This window comes from Polistes fuscatus, unplaced genomic scaffold (genome assembly GCF_010416935.1).
Source record: "Polistes fuscatus isolate 324 unplaced genomic scaffold, CU_Pfus_HIC Scaffold2, whole genome shotgun sequence".
Lineage (NCBI taxonomy): Eukaryota > Metazoa > Arthropoda > Insecta > Hymenoptera > Vespidae > Polistes > Polistes fuscatus.
Window position 1 is genome coordinate 8,430,176 of NW_025113096.1, and position 19,671 is coordinate 8,449,846.

Sequence of the window (19,671 nt, forward strand, 5' to 3'; positions counted from 1 at the left end):
GAGAATGAATCGGCGGCGTTCAGCGTGAACGAAAAGGGTAGTAGAGGGTGGTTGGGACTTGGATTCGTTGGATAAAAGCGTGGAGGTGGAGGATGTATTTGTTGGTAGGGTATGCATTGCGCCGGAGAGTCCAGTAGCGATCATCAATCAGAAAGGCAGTCAGCCGTCCGTCGGTTGGTCGACCAGCCGGCTGGCTGGCTAGCTGGCTGACCAGAGCTGGATAGCTGCCTACGTTCACGTCCACGTCTACGTCCACGTCTATGTCCACGTTCACGTTCATGTACAGAGTTTTGCGTGGGAGCCACCAAAAGCTACGATCTGCGAGTCATGCTTTCGACCTCTATTCGAAAAATCAATGGGACTTTACTGCTAAAGTCCAACGACCCTCTTACCCCTTTTCATTTCTAATCTTTTATATTTTCTTCAAACTTATTATGTCAAGGATAAACGACAGTTATCTATCATTATATTAACAATAAAAGTAATCCTAATATGATATATCCTAAAACAAATAGACCATTTTTAATACAGTAATTGTAAGTTGGTATTATTACAAATAGGACAAAAAATTGATTGATCGGTCTATAGTGATCGATAACTGTATATCCTTCTCATAGAAGGGGCAGATGGTGTATTTAATAAGTACTATTTTATGTCAATGCAGTAAATAAAATATCAAATAAAGATCAAATATTTTTGAAAAGACAATTAATGAAAAATATTAACTATTAGTAAAACATATTTTTCGTATATCTAACTCGGCTATACCTACCCCTCCCAAGGATGACAAAGCAAATGGTGTTCTATATCGATCTGTGGATTACGCCGCACGATGAAATCGGTAGTGGTCGCTTGAAAAATCAAATTGAAATGGTCCAGGGTGTAACGTATCTACACATATATATACCGTTATAGATAACATCGGAAACGTTCAAAAGTGAACGATAGAAAATGGTTTGAGCGAAAAGCATGACGTTCGTCGAAGATGACTTTTGCGATCGATGATTTACGTGACCGATTTTTTGTTTCTATTGGTATTTACTCATATACTATACTATCAACTATATATTAACGAGAAAAGGGGGAAGAATATCGTCGTATTTTTACCATGGATAGCGTGCTCGTAGATTATAAAAATTTATACAAGATTCTAAGGTAAATGGTAAGGGAAGAAACGTAGGAAAAAAAGCATACGAGAAAAGAAGGATGAAAAAAGAAAGAAAAAGAGAGAGAGAGAGAGAATGAAAGAAAGGAAAAGAACGGAGCTCTGTCCTCGAACCACCACAATGGATAGGGTTTGGATGGCCTCCAGAAAATATACTGGCGAGAAAAGGAAAGATATAGAAAGAGTGTAAGAGAAGAAAAAAAAAGAGAGAAAGAGAGAGCTTGAATACTCGAGCGAGGAAAACGAACCCGGAGGAAGTCTGGAGAAGCGAGAGCGCGATAGCGAGCAAATAATAGGGAAATGATTTGCTCCTTGTTAGATAAAGGACCCTGTGGGGGGACTCGCGAAAAGAAATATTGCCTGGAATGAAAGGAAATGGTTCTGGTGGTGGAAGGACTCCATCGTGAGCCAGGGTCCTTCGGAATAGTGTTAGATCCGTTCTCGTGTAACTGCTTCGGTTTGGCACCACTGCCAGCTCATCCAGAACTCCAATTCTGCTCGATTAGGAATTAAATGGCAGAAACAAGCCTACCAAGTTAAACCTTACCTATTCGTTTTGATTATTCGTATGGTAAGAAAGTTTTGTTCAAGAAATCCTGATGAACGCAAATCAAACATTTTTTGTGTTTTTGTTTTACATTTATCATAGGTGTGATAATATAAAAAATGAGTTAACTTTTTATTAACTTTATAAAATATATATCGAAATGATATCTAATAATGCCATTACCCTTTTGTACCCGGTCAAACGATGAGACTCAAGCTCGTCTCACTTCCTAAGCTACCCCTCCGCGCAATAACTTATCACCCTTGTCGACTCACGCAAGGTCCGACCCTCGTGATAATTGTTTAAAGCGACCACTGGCCACCCGTTTACCTCGAGCGGTGGTCCACGGTTCTCTCACCTTCTCTTTCTCTTTCTCTTCTCTAATTGTAAGCATTATGTACTTGGGGTATGACCCAATGCTTAATTACAATCAAATTACCTACACTTTATTCTCCTTAAACGACTTTAAAATACGGCACATATTGATTAGATTTAACTCTTTTTATTTATATATACACCTAATTCTGTTTTTACACGATAGATATGTTGAATACGTGTGGGTAAAAAAATTTTGTGCAAAAAAATATATTGCATTTATCAACAAATAATTTTTGTTTAACTCAGATGGTAAAGCAAAATTTTCTTCTTAGAATTTGGGTCGATCGTGTTAAATCAAAATCGTGTAAAAACAGAATTAGGTGTATATATTATTTCTTTTAAATCCTAATTATTATCAACATAATACACACACACACACAAATTTTAAGTGTTGCAATTAATTCGGTGCCCTGATATTAAATTCATTGCATTAAAATCACCATCTTTTTTCAATCAAGGAATTAAGCAGTTGCCTGTAAGATGAACCGAAAAGTTATAAAAAATAATGAAGTCTATTTTGAAGATTAACAGATGTATGGTTACTAGATAAGTAAATGCTAAATTTTTTGTTTGTTTAAAAAGCAACAAATTAATTGCTACATCTAATAATGAAGATCATCTTTTTTATTTATAGATTCATTTGAAAAGTAAATCACGTCCAATCTTTGACAGGAATGCAACATTCTTCGAATATTTCATCGGGACGTATTAGCATGAGTTATTGAGTAGCACATAATAAATCGACAGAAATCTAAAGGAAATGGTGTCCAAGAAAAGCGAACGTGACGGCGTTGATAGTGAATATTCTATATACAATATATGTATATGCTGTATATCAGAACAGTAGGTTCTGAAGCAGTAGTGAATAGTGACGCGGTTAGTGCACCGAGACGATAAATTAACTAATATCCTGGCTTTGCTTTAATTAGCCTCGATCCTTTCGACGCTTCCTGTTAGCATTTTTCTTTCCAACCGTATGTATCTCCAAGATCGTGCTCCAAGATTATTGATTAATTAGATCTCTTAAAAAGCAAGCAAAACTCAAATAATATTATACTTCTTACACGTTCAAAATAATTATTATCGAAAGGTAAGCTCGTCTCGGGAAGTCGGTTGGTATGTTAAAACCGAACGAGTATAATTAATCGACATTGCAAAAGAGACCCCGATAGCCACCTGATTTTTTTTCATAAACTCTCTCTCTCTCTCTCTACCTACCTACCTACGATTTTCTAAAGTAACACAAAGAAAAAAGAAAAATATAACAACAAAATTATTAATTATTAATTCACCATATCGGTAATTAAGCAACCACGATCGATCGATACTACTGCTACTCCCCTTTCTCCACCTACTTCTCTACATGGCGGCCTCTTTTACATTTTAAATATATCGATATCTAGTATCTGACTTCATGAAGAATTCATAATGAACATTTCTTAACGTACGACCTATCCTCTAATTATTTATACATGTACGTTGGTAACATTGACAAATAGAGCGAATAATATATGTAGGTATTGTAGGTATTATATATTATGGTTGATAGGCATGGATACTTGACACTGTAAGTAGTCAATGTCCAGTCAGACCTATCTATTCTTGCGCGCAACATCAACGAATGTATCTATGTTACTTAGAAATACCGCAACGCACACATACACGCACACACATATCCACATGCGTGCGTGTGCACATTTAAAAGTAATTGATTCTTACGACACATCGAGTAGGATAAGGTTAAAAAAAAAATTCAAGAAAAATGAAAAGAAAAAAGTCCTGGAGAAGTATTTCTCTTTGAGTAGCATCGAAAGCAAGTTAGCAAGGTGTTCCTTTCACGAAATTACAGCGTTCAGCTAAGTCTTAAAACGTGACCGGATTATAAAAGTTGGTGAAAATGGGTAACCGTCGATATCTTGAGTTTGGAAAAGGTACGAGGAATATATGGGGTTGGATAAAAAAGAAAGGAAAGGAAAGAAAAGAAAAAAGGATTCCTTCGGTGGTTGCAGTTAAATAAAACTGACAAAAATCTTTCCCCGAAGGCGCGAAGGGTCGAACGAAGGGACGTGAAGAAGATAGAGAAAAAGAGACAGACAGATAGAGAGTGTGGATGGGTGGTGGAGGTGATGGTGTTGAGGAAGAAGGAGGGAGGAAGTAAAGGGAGAAAAACGTGTGGAGAGTACTCAGACAGGCGCCATGTGTATAATAATGTTAAAGAATGTTAAATGCGGAGGGTTTGGAGTATCCGGGACGCATACATTAGTTGTTAACAATGCTATAAAGGACACTCGCCGTACTTCCCCTACTACTTTCAACAACAACCACTGTTCTCCTCTTCTAACGGCGGACTTAGATTTACGAGCTCTCCTTTCTTCACGATTTTTATGTAATATTCTTCGACTATGAGTTAGGGGAAGTCCAACAAGAAAATACGCCTAAGTCTTATAAATATAAATTATATGTACGGACACACATATACACACGTACATATTTTTACTATCGCGTTTTAACACTGAACCTAATACGATAGTGTATGCATACCTATTTCTATCGTAACTAGTCAGGTGACTGGTTTTAAACAACAGTTATATTTCTTACTATTGAATAGAATAATAATTATTGTACTTGGTACTGGCTTGAATAATAAATAAAATTAATAATATTGAGTGTAGAATTTTAATTAAACATTTCAAATAGGATGTGGTACGTTTAGTGTTGAGCATACCGATAATTATACGTTCATCCAAACTTGCTAAAAAAAAAATGTACTTTTATTAATTCTTCTTTCACTATATTAATTATTATAAATATTAATAAATGATTGAAGAAATGTAATTAAAATTAAAAAGAGATCGAAACTTTCGTTGAAAGATGGTATTCGATTACCGAACGGCCTTAACCCACGGTCCTTGACCCTTAAGTACTCTTGAAAATGTCTTGGATAGCAAGAAACAATATTAATGAACTCAGGCAGAAAATTGACACATGCGTACAGGTGTACAGTCGATGTAGATGATAGTAATACTTGTTAGATATATATTATATGTATGTATAGTTCGCGATGTTCGCGAGCAAGTAAGCCTCCACTTGTACGACCATCTTCCTTTTTATTTTTCTATTTTTTTTTTTTTTCTATGCTCGTCGCCAGTCTAGTTGGCAAACGGATGTCTAATTACCAAGATATCGATCTCCGTAACGTCGATTATTTTACTTTTTGTCTTATTATATGCCTCTGTCCTTGCTTGTGTTATATACACATACATAACTTCCTTTTTGATGACTATCAAATCGAATTGAAATCTAATGTACATTTTTAAAGTGTCATAAACGATTTCTAATTCATTTCATTTAAATGTAATATCATTAATTACGCGCTTGTTTCTAACACTTCATTAAATGTTGGACTGAAAATATCTGAAAATAAATTTAAATACAATAATTAAAACTGTATTTTTTATAAATAATTTTTAATATTTTTATGCGGATTATAATTGCATATCGTTTCTTCATCTTCTTTTTTGCTAGAAATAAAAGTCGTTCAAAATACACCTAATAACTTTGTAAAGTGACTAATATTAATTACGTACTTGTTTCTAATACTTTGTTAAACGTTTTACAGGAACAATCTGATAATAAATTTAAAAACAATAATCGAAGTTCTAATTATTCGAAATAATTCATAATAATTTATTTCTGTAAAATATCATAGTCTATCCTTTTTTCTTCTTTGTTTCTTGGAATAAAAGAGTCGTTAAGAATACAGTTGATAACTTTGTAAATTGACGTCTTTTAACATCGATGAAATTTTACGTTAACGTTTTAGGTTAATAAAACTATATTTATAGAAAGAAAAAGAAAGCGAGCACGAAACAGAAGCAATAGAAAGGATGGAGGGTAGTTCGCGAGTCAAGGGGGGTGGTTGGTCCCGTGGGAGGACCACCTTTCCATTAGACGCAAGATTGATTTTGTGAGAGCTCCTTTTCCTAACAGGACCTTGCTATATATACACATATATACATACATTTATATATACATATAAGCGCGTGCGTGTGTATGTGTAGTTCGCAGCTGGAACACTAATGTGATTAAAATAATTCTACGATAATCAAAGTACAAAGCACTACTAGCATTTTCTTTTCTAGATTCTTATTCGTTTTAATCTGTCTCTCGTGTATCAAGATAAAATTTTACCGTAACGAACATTTGAAAATGCAGTAAACTTAATCGTTAAACAATAATTTGAAATAAACACTTTAAGAAATCGTGATTTCTCTCTTCATTTTCGTAAAATAAAAGATAATACGATAAAAATGAAAATGATTTACAGAAGACCTAATTAACGATCTGAAACTTCCTATTTTATGTTTCCGTACTATCTTCATAGTTTATATGTATATATACACATACATACATGCATACATAGAAGAAGATTGAATCTATATTATTTTCGTTTTATTTACCGAACATCTAGAAAAATAATGAGTTTCGTTGTATGAATTATCTTTACTTCGAGATCGTGCAAGAACGAAATGTAAGGAATTGCTATTAAAAAAGGAAGGACTTTATGTATACATATATATATATATGTATATACTAGCTAACTCGTAAGTATAAATAAGTAAGCATATGAATAGGTGGAATAAGGTTAGTAAAAAGGTGGGAGGGGAATAGATCGGCATTTGACTAATTACTTTCATTCGTCACACTATTTTTATCGTCTTATAGTAACGAGATAAAGTCGACCGGCAACATTTAGTCGCTATAAAAATTACATGCGCCGCGATAAGCAATAAAATATCGAACGGCTTGTACGCTGGACCTTACCTCCGTATAATTTACGTAATTTATATAAGTCCGATTGGAGTAACGTTTAATTACGTTTCTTAGTTCCATTCTAACCTGAAGAAATAATGAATGCTTTTTAACGAAAGAATATGTTTAAATACTCATTTTTTGAAATGATATTTTTCCAAACCGGACCAGTTGAAATTAAAATATTATTTCGTTTATCGTTCAAATGAACTTATAAGCGGTATTATATTAATTAAAATAAAAATACATTTATAATTGAAGGTATAATTGAATTATTAAAATTCCTATTTAAAAATTATAAAATTATACGAGTATAATTTCTACCGTGCAACGAATTCGAATTATATTCGGCTAAGGAAATCCATCATCCAATTCAATCGTTAGACACGTACACGAACGTTTAGATGTTCATCTAACTTTACTGTTGAGATAGGTAGTATAATTGTAATATCGTATCTTACGTGGGTAAAGAATATTTTCCTTTAGATAGGTATTTATACGAATAAGGAATCGTACGCGCTTACCTGTACCATACACAATGATTGATGCTCTCGTGTCCATTGCGTAAACTTAAAGCGATAAACGTAGAGAGAATTACGAAGAACTAAACTGTGCTTTACGGTGTTCAACGATGAAACACGAGAACTTTTTACATTTTACTTCTACTATGACACAATACACTTTACAATAATCTGAGAAGTCTTCTTTCTTCTTGAAATGACAACGTATGGCTGGTTTATTAAAATTTAATACTTAAACTAAACGTACGTTAAATATCAAATTCTTTTTTTTTGTTAAAACAATCGAATTTAAATCTTTTCATGAATCAACAAAATAAATCAAATTTAAATTGCCGTTCAAAGTTATTTAATTACTTTAAAAAATGATAGAAAGTTCATTTAATTGAGAGCCGTATCTAATTATTTTTAATATTTTTATAAAAAATCAATTGTTTGTTCAAAAAATAATCACGTTCAATCTGAATATGTTGTCCATCAAAAATCTTCATTCGTGCAGAACATATTTTCAATATAATGATTAAATATGTTTTTATTACGTCTATAATTCGGTCTTAATTATTTCTTAAAACAATTAACTTCCACACGATTGCAGAAGTTATTACTAAAAAATATGAAAAGCAAATGGTGGTTATTTTGATTTAAAAAAGATCTAAATAATTAATAAGCGTACTATATTTTGTCGGAAAACTTCTAATAAAATCGAATTTATAATTTTGTCATGAAAATAAACAACTGGCAATAAATTCCCTTCGAAATTTCTCTAGGTGATAAAATAATTTCGACTGCTAATCTATACTTAACAATTAGTATAGGAATATGTAAATACATATTGTACTCTACGAATACTTCAATATCCTACCGTATTTATACACAGTTGTTATGAATTTAATTAAACGTGATATGAGATCATGATTCATTAAAATATACAAGTGTTTTATAGCAAGATACGGTCAGTATAAGATATTCTCAGTATCTCTCGTTTCTTATCGTTGGTTAGAAGTTAGAATTAGTGAGTAAAAAGATTGCCAGGCAGGAAGTTGGAAATACGCAAAAGGAAGGGCCGCAGGTTCAGCGAGGCCGTATGCGAAGGGGTCGAGCATGGTCGCTCCACCCCGATGATTGCAGGTTGCATCGGCACGCCTTCTACCTGGCCAGACATTTGCCTTCATATCATGCACACACTCTTTCTCTCTCTCTCTCTCTCTCTCTTTATCTTTCTCTCTTACACATATACACGCATACATAGAAACATACAAATACACTTACGACGTGTTCCGTTCGTCTTTCTCCAGCAAGAAGAGTGCCCTTCGTCCAATTTTCTTACACGAAGAGCCTTCGTTGCGCCCACCATAATCATATGTTGGCGAGTCTACTGCATCGTTGCATGCACTCCAACATGGCCGCCGCATCGCATCAGACCGATACCAGCCGCAACTTCTATGGCGTTTCTTGAAACCTTCTTTACCTTTATTTTATTTTTCCATTTTCTGAAATTTACGTTTGAATTTATTTCTATTTTATCCTATTAATATTAATCTTGGTTAATATTTATTTTCATTAAAATATTATTCAACGTATATTACTAAAAAAAAAGTAATTAAATTGTATAGTTCTAATTTAATATCAGATGTTACAATATAGACGATTTATACTCTGTTTCGATCTGGATACGATAAAAAATAAGCTACAGTAAAAAAGTATACGAAAAGAAATACATATGTAGCAATAAAATATAAAATGAAATAATATATTATACAAGTAAAAAAAAATCTCTATGTTACACGACGTTATCTTAGACGATGCATACTTTGCTACGACCTACCAAACACTGCTACCGACATAAACGAAGTTCGAGATTATAACTAAAAGTATAATAAAAAGAAATACATAGTGGTCACCTTCGAGGTTAAAGTGTATACAAATCGAATGATCTCAATGTTATGTCTACACGAACGTTACTTTCCTATTGTATACGTATATAAATATATTCCTATTTAATAAAACGATCGATTTTAACGAAACTATGAAAAATTATTGGATTAATTCTATCGATTATTCATTTTTAGATATTTTATGCGTATCTCTTTCAAGAAGAAAACTTTACTATGCTAATTCAAATAGAGCCAACATGCTTGAGGATTTTCACGAGTCGCTAAAAAATGCAGACGATCGGTTCTGACGCTTGAGGGAAGTGAAGAGAAAGAAAAAGAGAAAGCTAAAGAGAAAGAAAGAGAGAGAAAGTACGTAATAACACAGTGGGCCCTTTCGTGGTAGAGCTTTTGCATAAAATCGATGCCAGATTATGGTTCGAAGGCACTACCCAAGAGCTGAATATCTATCCCTAGCTGTATTCACGAAGAGAAGCTCGTCGTTCTGCTTAAATCCTGTCTATGCGATCCCTTCGGACGAAGGGATGCGATGATCCGTCGGCTTTGAACGAAGAAACTATAGATGTGTCTCATTTTAAAAGACTACTAGGTCTCTCTCCCTCTCTTTTTTTCTTTCTTTAGATAAGCATATATGTGGATGAATAACTTAAACAGATAAAAGAATTCGGTCTTCTTATCGAATCTATGACAGTTACATATGTATGTATAGAAACTGCACTCTGTGAAATAATATTCTCATAAATAATACTTCATCATAAGATCCATCTTGAAAAAAATGTAAAAGAACGGAATTATATACTAACGCTACTAAATTATTTTAATTAGACCAAACTGTATAATAAGCCGTAAATTTTGTAATAATTCAAATAGAGTTTACAAATTATAGATAAATTATTTTGTAAATTTACAAAATTAGTTGACGTGATATTAACCCTTTGTAAAATATTATTTGATAGATCTGTAATTATTTTCACTGTGTACTCCGTTTAAAGTATACATGATAAAAAAATAAAATCTTATTCAAGACAAATTAAACCTAAGACTCTAAAATAATCAAATATTAGAATAAAAAAAGAAATATTGTAAAATAGCAATAATAATTTATAGTATTCATACTACAACCTTTTTTTATACTTTTTTGTTTTCTATACATTGGAATGATATTTAAGTAACATACCCGTAGAGAGAGAGAGAGAGAGCTTAATATCTCGAATCGATCGACTAAACTGTATGACAAAGAAATCAATTATTCCGGACAATGGATTTATCAGGGGATTAGAGCAGCTAGCTACTCGAATTGCCAAAATGGGCTTCCCAGGGCAAAGTGGAACGAAGAGGTGCGAAACATTTTGCAGCTCGGGCCTCCGGTCGATGCTCAGCTCGTGGTTCTTGTTTTGCTCGCCGTTAATTGATTATCGCTCGTATCCGAGCAGCGTACAAACCAACGAGGCCCCAGACCAAAAGCAAAGCATCGAAGGCCTTTCCAACCATCTAACCAGCCAGCTAGCTAGCTTGCTAGCTAGCCAGGCATTCCACTTGGACTCCCTTTCCTACTTGAAAACCGTGCATTTAGTTCATGGAGTGTACCTTTCCACAAGCCCTAGTCTACGTCCTTGCATAAATCTGTAATGAGCCATAGTTTACGGGGATTCCTTTCTTTTCCCTCTTCTATTTTTTCTTCTTTAACTATTTTTCTTTCTTTAATCATTCGCCTATCTATCCGCCACAAATTATCCAATAGTCATGAATTACATATTATCTCATTGCACGATGAATTATTTTTCGCTCGTTATCGAACGACATTACCTAATACACTATAATCAAATTTACTATCAATTTTCCTCTGATAGCTAATAGAATCTAACGACTTTGACTTCAACGACAGAGTATACAATTAAATATTCCTAAATCGATGAACTCATTTCTAACGAATCTAAAAAAAATATCAAATTGTCTTTGAATATGTTTGTCATCTGATAATAAATGTGGAAAATGTGTTATCGCGACAAGATTCAAAAAATTGCTAATTTAATGAAAAGTAAAATGATAAGGAGGTAGTGTGGGTGGTATCAATCACCAAGACCCAAAGAGTCTCCACACTCTGGGTTCATTAAATTTTCTACCTGTTTCTAAACCGGCCAAAGTACAAACGAAACCGCCTGCCCTTTTCAACGTCTCGAACTCTCGTCACTCATTTTTCATACGTTTACATCACCGCTTTACCGCTCGGTTCTCAATGTCGGAATTAAAAAAGAGAAAAGATAAAAAAGAGAAAAAATGACACGCGTAAAGGAAGAAAGAGAGAAAGAGAGAGAGAAAAAGAGAAAGAAAGAGAAAGATAGAGATACAGATAGAGAAAGAAAAAGAAAGAAAGAAAAATCGTTCCTCTCCTGGACAACGTTCGATCGAGCCAGTTCTTTCCGCCCTTTATTCTTCTTCCTTCGCAAGTTTTCTTCCTCCGGCTAAAGGCACGAACACGGGGGAAACAAAAGACAAATTACACGAGACGGCCATCATGTGACCCTTCCCACCTGTCTATACACAACTTGCTCGAAGAATAAGAGGAAGAGGGGGAATGAAAGAACTCTGAGGGAGGACAGGTAGATTTCAGACTCTCTCTCTTTCTCTTTCTTTCTCTCTCTGGTCGCGTGTGGACTACTTATTCCAGCACGCTTCATCGTCTGCTTTCCCTTCGCCGACGGTCATTATGCCTCGGCATTGATCCTTAAACATCGGAAGCAAAATGAAGTTTTCCTTGTATGAACCCTTCACCATGAGATAAATAAGATCAACGACGCTAGATTGTCCCATTTGTTCCGTCCTATGGAAAATCTTATTTCTTCTATAACGTGACATAATTATCTTCATATTTCTCTTCATCCTCCACTTGAAAGTCTTAAATAAATACTCTTCTAGAATGTGTCCATTTCTGTTATGTTTTATTTTGTTTTCGTTCCAAGAACAATCGCAAACGTGTCTCTTCTATCGAGTATAAACTCAGCAGATATTTTCGTTTCGTGAAAGAAAAATATGGTGAGGTACTGAAAGTAATACTTAAAGCGAAACCCGACTAGGCTACTTTCGACGATGAGTGACGAACCGCACTGTGTTATTGCACGATTGTGATTTTAAGAAATTTTTTTCTAACAGTCGATATTCAACCTAGCTTCTATTATTCTTGACATTTTCTATTTTAGTTTTATCCAAACTATTAATTCTTACAATATTAACAATAAAATCTAATAATTTTTGTCGAAAAAATTGATAAGCAAAAATTAATTAATTTATTGACAAATTTTTTAGCATAAATGGATATAGTGAAATTCTTTGAATACTCTAAATAATTGGTTATATGCTAAAAAATAAGAAAGAAGTGACAACATTAAGAAATGTGAACTCTATTTTGGTTAGACTTATCCATCGCACCTTGCACATGATCTTGTCACTCAACGATCTACGTGTCAACTATCACCTAGCTAGTGTATGTCATCTCTCAACCCTGTTCGCAGAAGAATGAAATACTAACTGATATTTTCGTTCTTTCGTTGAAAAACGAGCGATGATTACAAAGTAGCAATTTCTTTCACAAACCTTGATTAACAACTGTCAGTCTATTATATTATCGTTAAAAGAATTTACAACTTGATTAAATTTTCCGTAAAATAAAATAATACTTTATTAAAAAATGCTCAACATAAATGTTACACAGTCTTTCACTAAATCACATTCAATTATAATATATCGTTTATTTCAATGACTAAGTAAAAAAAATTAGATCTTTCAGAAAAATGAATGAACAAAGTAGAATATACCTTGATTAACAACTGTCAGCATAATTATTATTTACACATGGTTTTCCGTAAATAAATAATACATTTATAAAAAATGCTCAACATAAATGTTACAAAACAGTAACATAAATTCACATATAATTCACATTCAATTATAATAAAATATCGTTTATTTATCAATGACTAAGTAAAAAAAATTAGATCATTATCCAGAAATTAATGATAATTGAACAATTAGTATGAATATATCCTTTTTCGTATATGAAAACAAGTACGAATGGATATGCAGCATAATTATTATATTACACATGGTGTGTTGATCGCTTCGTTGGGAATAACTGAGCAAAGAACGGGAATGGAATTTAAGGGATTAAAGTCATGTCGATAGCAATTAGAATGCTAAACGAACATTAAAATGCCATGTATAGTAGTATTGGTTCCCAAGAGAGAAATTCAAAGCGTCCAACCAGGATCGACCGAGTTCATGTGTTTTGGCGCTATAGAAATGTTGCTATGCATGTTTCTGTACATAGAAATACATACTGTGTATCCTCGCACCCATTTATATAGAAAATCGTGTATATGTATATATATATAGATCAGCCCTTAAAAATCGAAGAGTGTCAGATAACGGGAACGCAAAATGCATTCAATAGGCGTGGAATACTGGCTGATTGACAGGTCCGTCCACCCAATCGCGAGACCGAAATGCTGATGAGGCCCACGTCAATCACGCTTTCATCTCTCTCTCCCTTTCTCTCTCTCTCTTTCTCCTTCTCTTCTATGTTTCTCTCAACCCTCGTTCAGTGGAAATACCACGTGCGAAGTTAGCCTCGTTCCACGAACCAACCAACCAACCACCCACTCACCCTTCCCTTTTTTTTGTCCTTCCCTCCCTGACGTCTATCTTTCTTTCTCTCTTCTTTCCCATCTCACTCTTCTTTCTCTATTTTTCTCTCATTTTCTATTTTCTTTCTTTCTTCAACAGCGTTCTCTTTCCGTCTCACTCTTTCTCTCTATTTTTATGTACTCTCTTTCTTTTCCTATTTCTATATCGTCTGTCTCACTCTTTTTTCCTTTCGTTATTTCTCTTGCTCACACTCACGAGCCCTTCTCATCCATGCTCGAACCCATCTCTACCTTCTCCAACTCCCGACAACTCTCATCTCTCTTTGGAAGCACCCTTCGGGGCCACCCTTACATCCGCTTGGGGTGGTTCAGCATTTTGGAGGCCGCCGTTAGACAGCCCTTATACACAGAAAACGCTTCTGTAGACCTGCACCACGTATCGCACTTTTTTGTACTCCGCATAGGACGGGCCAAAGCGTTGTAGAAAAAAACATCTAACACCCTGCGTAGGAACAAGCTAACGAAGAGAGAGAAAGAGAGAGAGAAGAGTCCAGGTGTCGAATAATTACATGGCCATACATCAAAGTTTTTCTAACGGTACAGAATATAGAAAAGTAATAGGCAAGTCTGATCTTTAGGAAAAGTATTCCAATTTATTTTGCAGTAGCATAAATATTTTAACCTATAACAATTGTATAGTATAATTTAAAAGATGCCATATATTTGTATGTACAAATTACGTAAGACAATATTTATGTTATGCAAATTGGAATAAAATATTATACTTGTATTAGATCTGACTCAGTGTGTCGCTAATACAGGACAGAAATTCATTCGTTTCGGGTAGGGAAACGATCGAATCCTAAATGGTAATGGCTACTCCGTAAATTCCGTAATTACGCTCTCGAGGACTATTAATAATTGTTGTGTGTCTCTCTTCTGGCGGAAATTAGCGTTACGTCATGCGATCTATCGAAGTACAAGTAATCGTGGGATACTTGGTGGCTACTTTCTATGGTCTGGCAAGTATCTTGAATACATCGGCCCCTTTTGCTCCTTGCTACTTTGCTTCTCTTATCCCTACCCTTCCTCTTCCTATTGGCGGAATACCCTAGCTAGAGCTTCCCCTTGTTATCACGAGACAAGTTTCTTGCCTGATAACAATTAGGAGGTGTTTCGCATCGACACGGAATACCGACGGTTGGGAACTTGCCCAAAAGTTTCTAAGGAGTCGAGAGACCCTCCCACTGTGGCTACCACAGGTACATTGACACGAGAAGCTTACGCTCCTTCATTGTTGCGATGACGTACCTTCATCTCCCTCACGTACCCCTGATCATTAATTAGATAACTATTTATCTCTTTAAATCTTCGATAAAAACTATGTGAAGCATCGTTCGTCTTATAATAGACGATATGAAGGACGTAAGAAAAATTGCTAATCGTCTAGGAATATCGTTAAAATTGTGAATTTTATTAAATAGAATCTTTTAAGAAAGATTTCTTAAGTCAGCCTTTCATCTAAAGTGAGAAAAATTTCAATCGAATAGAAATATAACAGTGTTTGTGTTCGTAGGTAAAAGTATGGTTCCAAAATCGACGAATGAAACATAAACGACAGACTTTGAGCAAAGAGGACGGCGACGAAAAGGATGGTTCGACGTCCGACGGCATGGAAAAGACGAAGAACGATAAGATTTTAAGTATCGATGCTGATGAGAAGAAAAGCTGTCACAACTGTGATATTTCTGGGGTCGGAGACGTCGGTAGTACTCTTCCAGGTGACGTAGCCGATCTTGCATCGTCTGGTCGACGGAGTAGCAACAGCAATAACAATAACACCAATAACAATAATAATAATACTCCGACTGCTACCAACAACAACAATAGTAATCCAGGATTCAATACGAACAGTAATGGTGCCAGCAGTGTCGGAAGTACGAATAGTGTTTCAAGTTCTCTAGAAAAGATGATGGCCGACGATGACTCAAGGTCGCAGGATGGCAGTGAAGTGACCTCGCCGAGCGTGCCAACGAAGAAACTTTCGAACAACGAAGTAAGGGTCAAGGTCGAAAGTGGACACAAGAGTCCAAACGTATCGAAACAAATTTCTATCAGCAAGAAGTCACCGTCCGCGAATTCGAAGGAAATATGTTCAGTAAATAGTAACGGTGTTCTTCTTGCTATGCCTGATTCTACTGTCAGTACGCCGGTCTTGCCAGGTCAAAGTTCAGCGAGAAGCCTGACACCTTCCTCCACACCTGGAACACCGGCCTCCGTTCAGCTTCAACAAGGAAGTCCACTCAGTATGCAACAAACGCATACAGCATACATGCAAAGACCACGAAGCTCTCCGTCGTCAACAACTTCGGTTCCAGCTATAATGCACGGATCGGCGAATCCTGGTACTATGTCGCCTCACGCTGCCATAACCATGGCAACGAATCAAAATCATTTTCAACAACAAAACGTTTATCAATCAAATCTCGGTGTTGATTATAGAAACGGTGTTCCAACGAATAGACAAACTGTTCCTCCGGTTGTTCAACAAACTCAATCTCAGAACAGTTATTGTATCAGACAGAGATACCAACATACTAGAATTCCATACTCCAACGAAGTTCATCCGTACAGACAAAATCAGACAGTCGTCTCGCGGATGAGCCACGCGAGAGTGACCGGTCCTAGAAACGTGTACGGTTCGAACATGCAATTTCATCAACAACAAAACCAATATGGAAATACTGCCGACTATAATGGATATCCTCAAAGTGAAGCAACGTATCATGCATCGTATCATAGAAACATGCAAAGCGGAGGTGCTTACAATACCGCCCAAGGCTATTCCAATCCACAAGCCGAACAACCGACGGAAGGATATATGAATTCTGGAAATTATGGTTATACGAGCACCGGTTATCATCCCAATAGTGAAAATCTTGCATCTCACGGTCATACCAATGTGTCTACGCAAAGCGGACAACAACATTATTATAACGAAATTCCACATCAGCAACAACAGCAACAACAACAACAACCACAACCACAGCAACAACAACAACAGGCTGAAAGTTACGTCGCTCATCCGCCATCAATGCATTCCACTTCCAGTGATTACAGAACCAATAATAAATGTCACCCTAACGCTTACTATGAACAAACCAATCAGATGCACGTTCATCAGGGTGGCGAGGCATCTAATATACCAAACAGTTATGTGTCCTCTCCAGATCCATTCCCAGCACCCGGAATGACCACCACAGCGACTGCGATTGCAGCAGCAACCGCTGCTGTCATCACGCCACCCGGTAGCACGGGACAAGCCGACGGAAGTACGGATTATAACAATTACGGTAATTTTTACGGTGAACCCGTTCACACGACTGCACCACCACCGTCGGCCGACAACAGCAATAGCTCCTCAGACTTCAATTTTCTCAGCAATCTCGCCAATGACTTTGTACCCGAATATTATCAGCTCAGCTGAGTCCACGAGACCGAGAATCCGTGTCAGTTTGACTGGAGCGATGAGCAGGGACTCCTCAATGTGTTATACTGACTATCTTGTGAATTTTAAACGTATCGTGGCGAAAAAAAAGATATGTGCTGTGTTTATGATTAGGGTTGGTGATATATTAGTGATAAATATGAAGTTAACAAGAAAAATACCAATTCTTCGTGATTTCATGAAGTTTCTCGACTATTTCTAAACCATCGGAATTGATGATAACTTGATGAACGATTTTAAACTCGTAACATCTTGTTGACTTATTTTCAAACACATCGTTCGAAACTCCTACTTTGGAATTTTGGTGTAATAAAAAAAAAAAAATACGCAATTAATAGAGAAAATCATTTCGAACGTATATAAGTATAATATCTTACAATTAGTACGGAAAAAAAGACAAAAAAAAGAAAAATGAAACGAAACGATGCAATTTAAAGTATAATTCGCGTTTATGATTGATCGTTAAAATGCACTGTTTAGGTTAAAATGTATTCACTATACGTGTTTATCGTCATGCACTGTTTAATGGATAAATCTAATCATTGCGTCCATGCAAAGAATTTGTTCTTAATACAGGGATTAATATGTTACGTTAATTCTGTTATTTATTATTAAGAAGAAAAAGAAGAAGAAAAATATGATGATGATGATGATGATTATGATTGATAAATGCAGCTTGTATATACGTAAATAGTAGATACTATATGTTGTATTTTTAAGCGTTTCCAAATGAATCCTGGCCAATTTGTTCTTCGCAAATTTCTTTAAAAATTAGCTAATAGTTCAATGGCCAGTTATGAAAAAAAAAAGAGTAGACAAAGTCATAGAAAATTGCAAACAACATATGATCTTAATTTTTCGTTAACAATTCGTTAAAATCGACGAGAAGCGTGTAAATAAAACGAAAAATAATTATTACGAAAATAAATGAAAATAAAAATAAAAAAAAAGCCTAATCAATCACGAAATTGGACCTCTCGTGAATAAATCGAAGCGAGATTTGAAGAGTGCAATGTTTTTATAAATATGTTTATATAAATTGTATCATAATTGGGAGTTTTCAAAGTTAATCCTCTAACCATGAGAAATATTATGTAAAGATTTAATAAAATACTGAAGCATATATTGTAGAGATGATTAAAAAGAAAATAGAAGGAAATCAATACCAATGGAATAAATAATACGTAAACGCTTTTTTTAAAAACAAAGTTTTATCGAAATAGACCATTTCTAAGAGAGGATAAAGTCTAAAATTATTTAACACGTTCGCGAACAGCTACTGCATTTGCAATATTTTTGTTTTCTTCTGGTTAATCACCATCGCATACGTAACACATTACTTTTATTTAATCTACATTTGTTTTATTTTAAAAAAGCACTTCTAATACTGAATTATTTTCTTCTTCATACCGGCATATGCAAAAATTTCATATACGGGAAAAAATTTATCAAAAGGCTCTAATTTGATTTAATCCCAATAACAATGAAAATCAAATATGAGCGCCCTAAGCAAATTCAGATCATCCAACGTGTTAATATGAATTGCTTGTTATTATTAAAGTAATCGGATAACAAAAAATCGGCTTTTATATCTCCTAATTATGTTTTAATTTATTCAATTTGATTTGCGTGTTATGCATACATATATTTCAAGTTATTCATGCCTTTTTTCATTCAAATTCTATGAAAAATTGTTTTTTAATTTATTGTTTATTACAAAAAAAAACATGTAAAACTCCGAGTGACATATTTGCAAAACTCTGTCTTGAAATATTTTTTATTTATTATTAATTTTGCAAATCGCTGAAAAGTTAATCACTCCAATAACGAAATAAAAATTATATCTAATTGTTTATTTTATTATTCAACGAATTGATGTCAATTTTGTATTGAATTATCTCACGAGAGTGAACGAAAAATACTTGAGTTTTTAATTAGTATTTTATTTGATGGATATTTTTTTATACATCTATTATATATTTTGTTCTAAATATGTGAATTAAGAACAAAATAATAAAAACCTTACACATACACATACACGTACATGCTGTAAATCAATAAGCAATAATTAATTATGCAAACATGTATATAATATTATAGAAAATAAGAGAGAGAAAGAAAAAGAGAGAAAGATTGAGAAATGGCAATGAAATTTATGTGTATAAAGTATAGTGATTCCCTTCACGATCACGCTTATGCTAGTTCGTATAC

At 34.6% G+C, this 19,671-nt stretch overlaps 1 protein-coding gene across 1 annotated transcript in view; it reads left to right on the top strand.

Moving 5' to 3' along the window:
* The window catches only part of LOC122517204 (homeotic protein proboscipedia), an 81,831-nt gene extending 64,043 nt beyond the window's left edge, over positions 1–17,788 (top strand). Inside the window, exon 3 of the mRNA XM_043635641.1 lies at positions 15,536–17,788. Coding sequence (XP_043491576.1) covers positions 15,536–17,439 — 1,904 coding nt within the window. The 3' untranslated portion in view covers positions 17,440–17,788. The remainder of the gene's footprint in view (positions 1–15,535) is intronic.
* Positions 17,789–19,671: the final 1,883 nt, after the last annotated feature.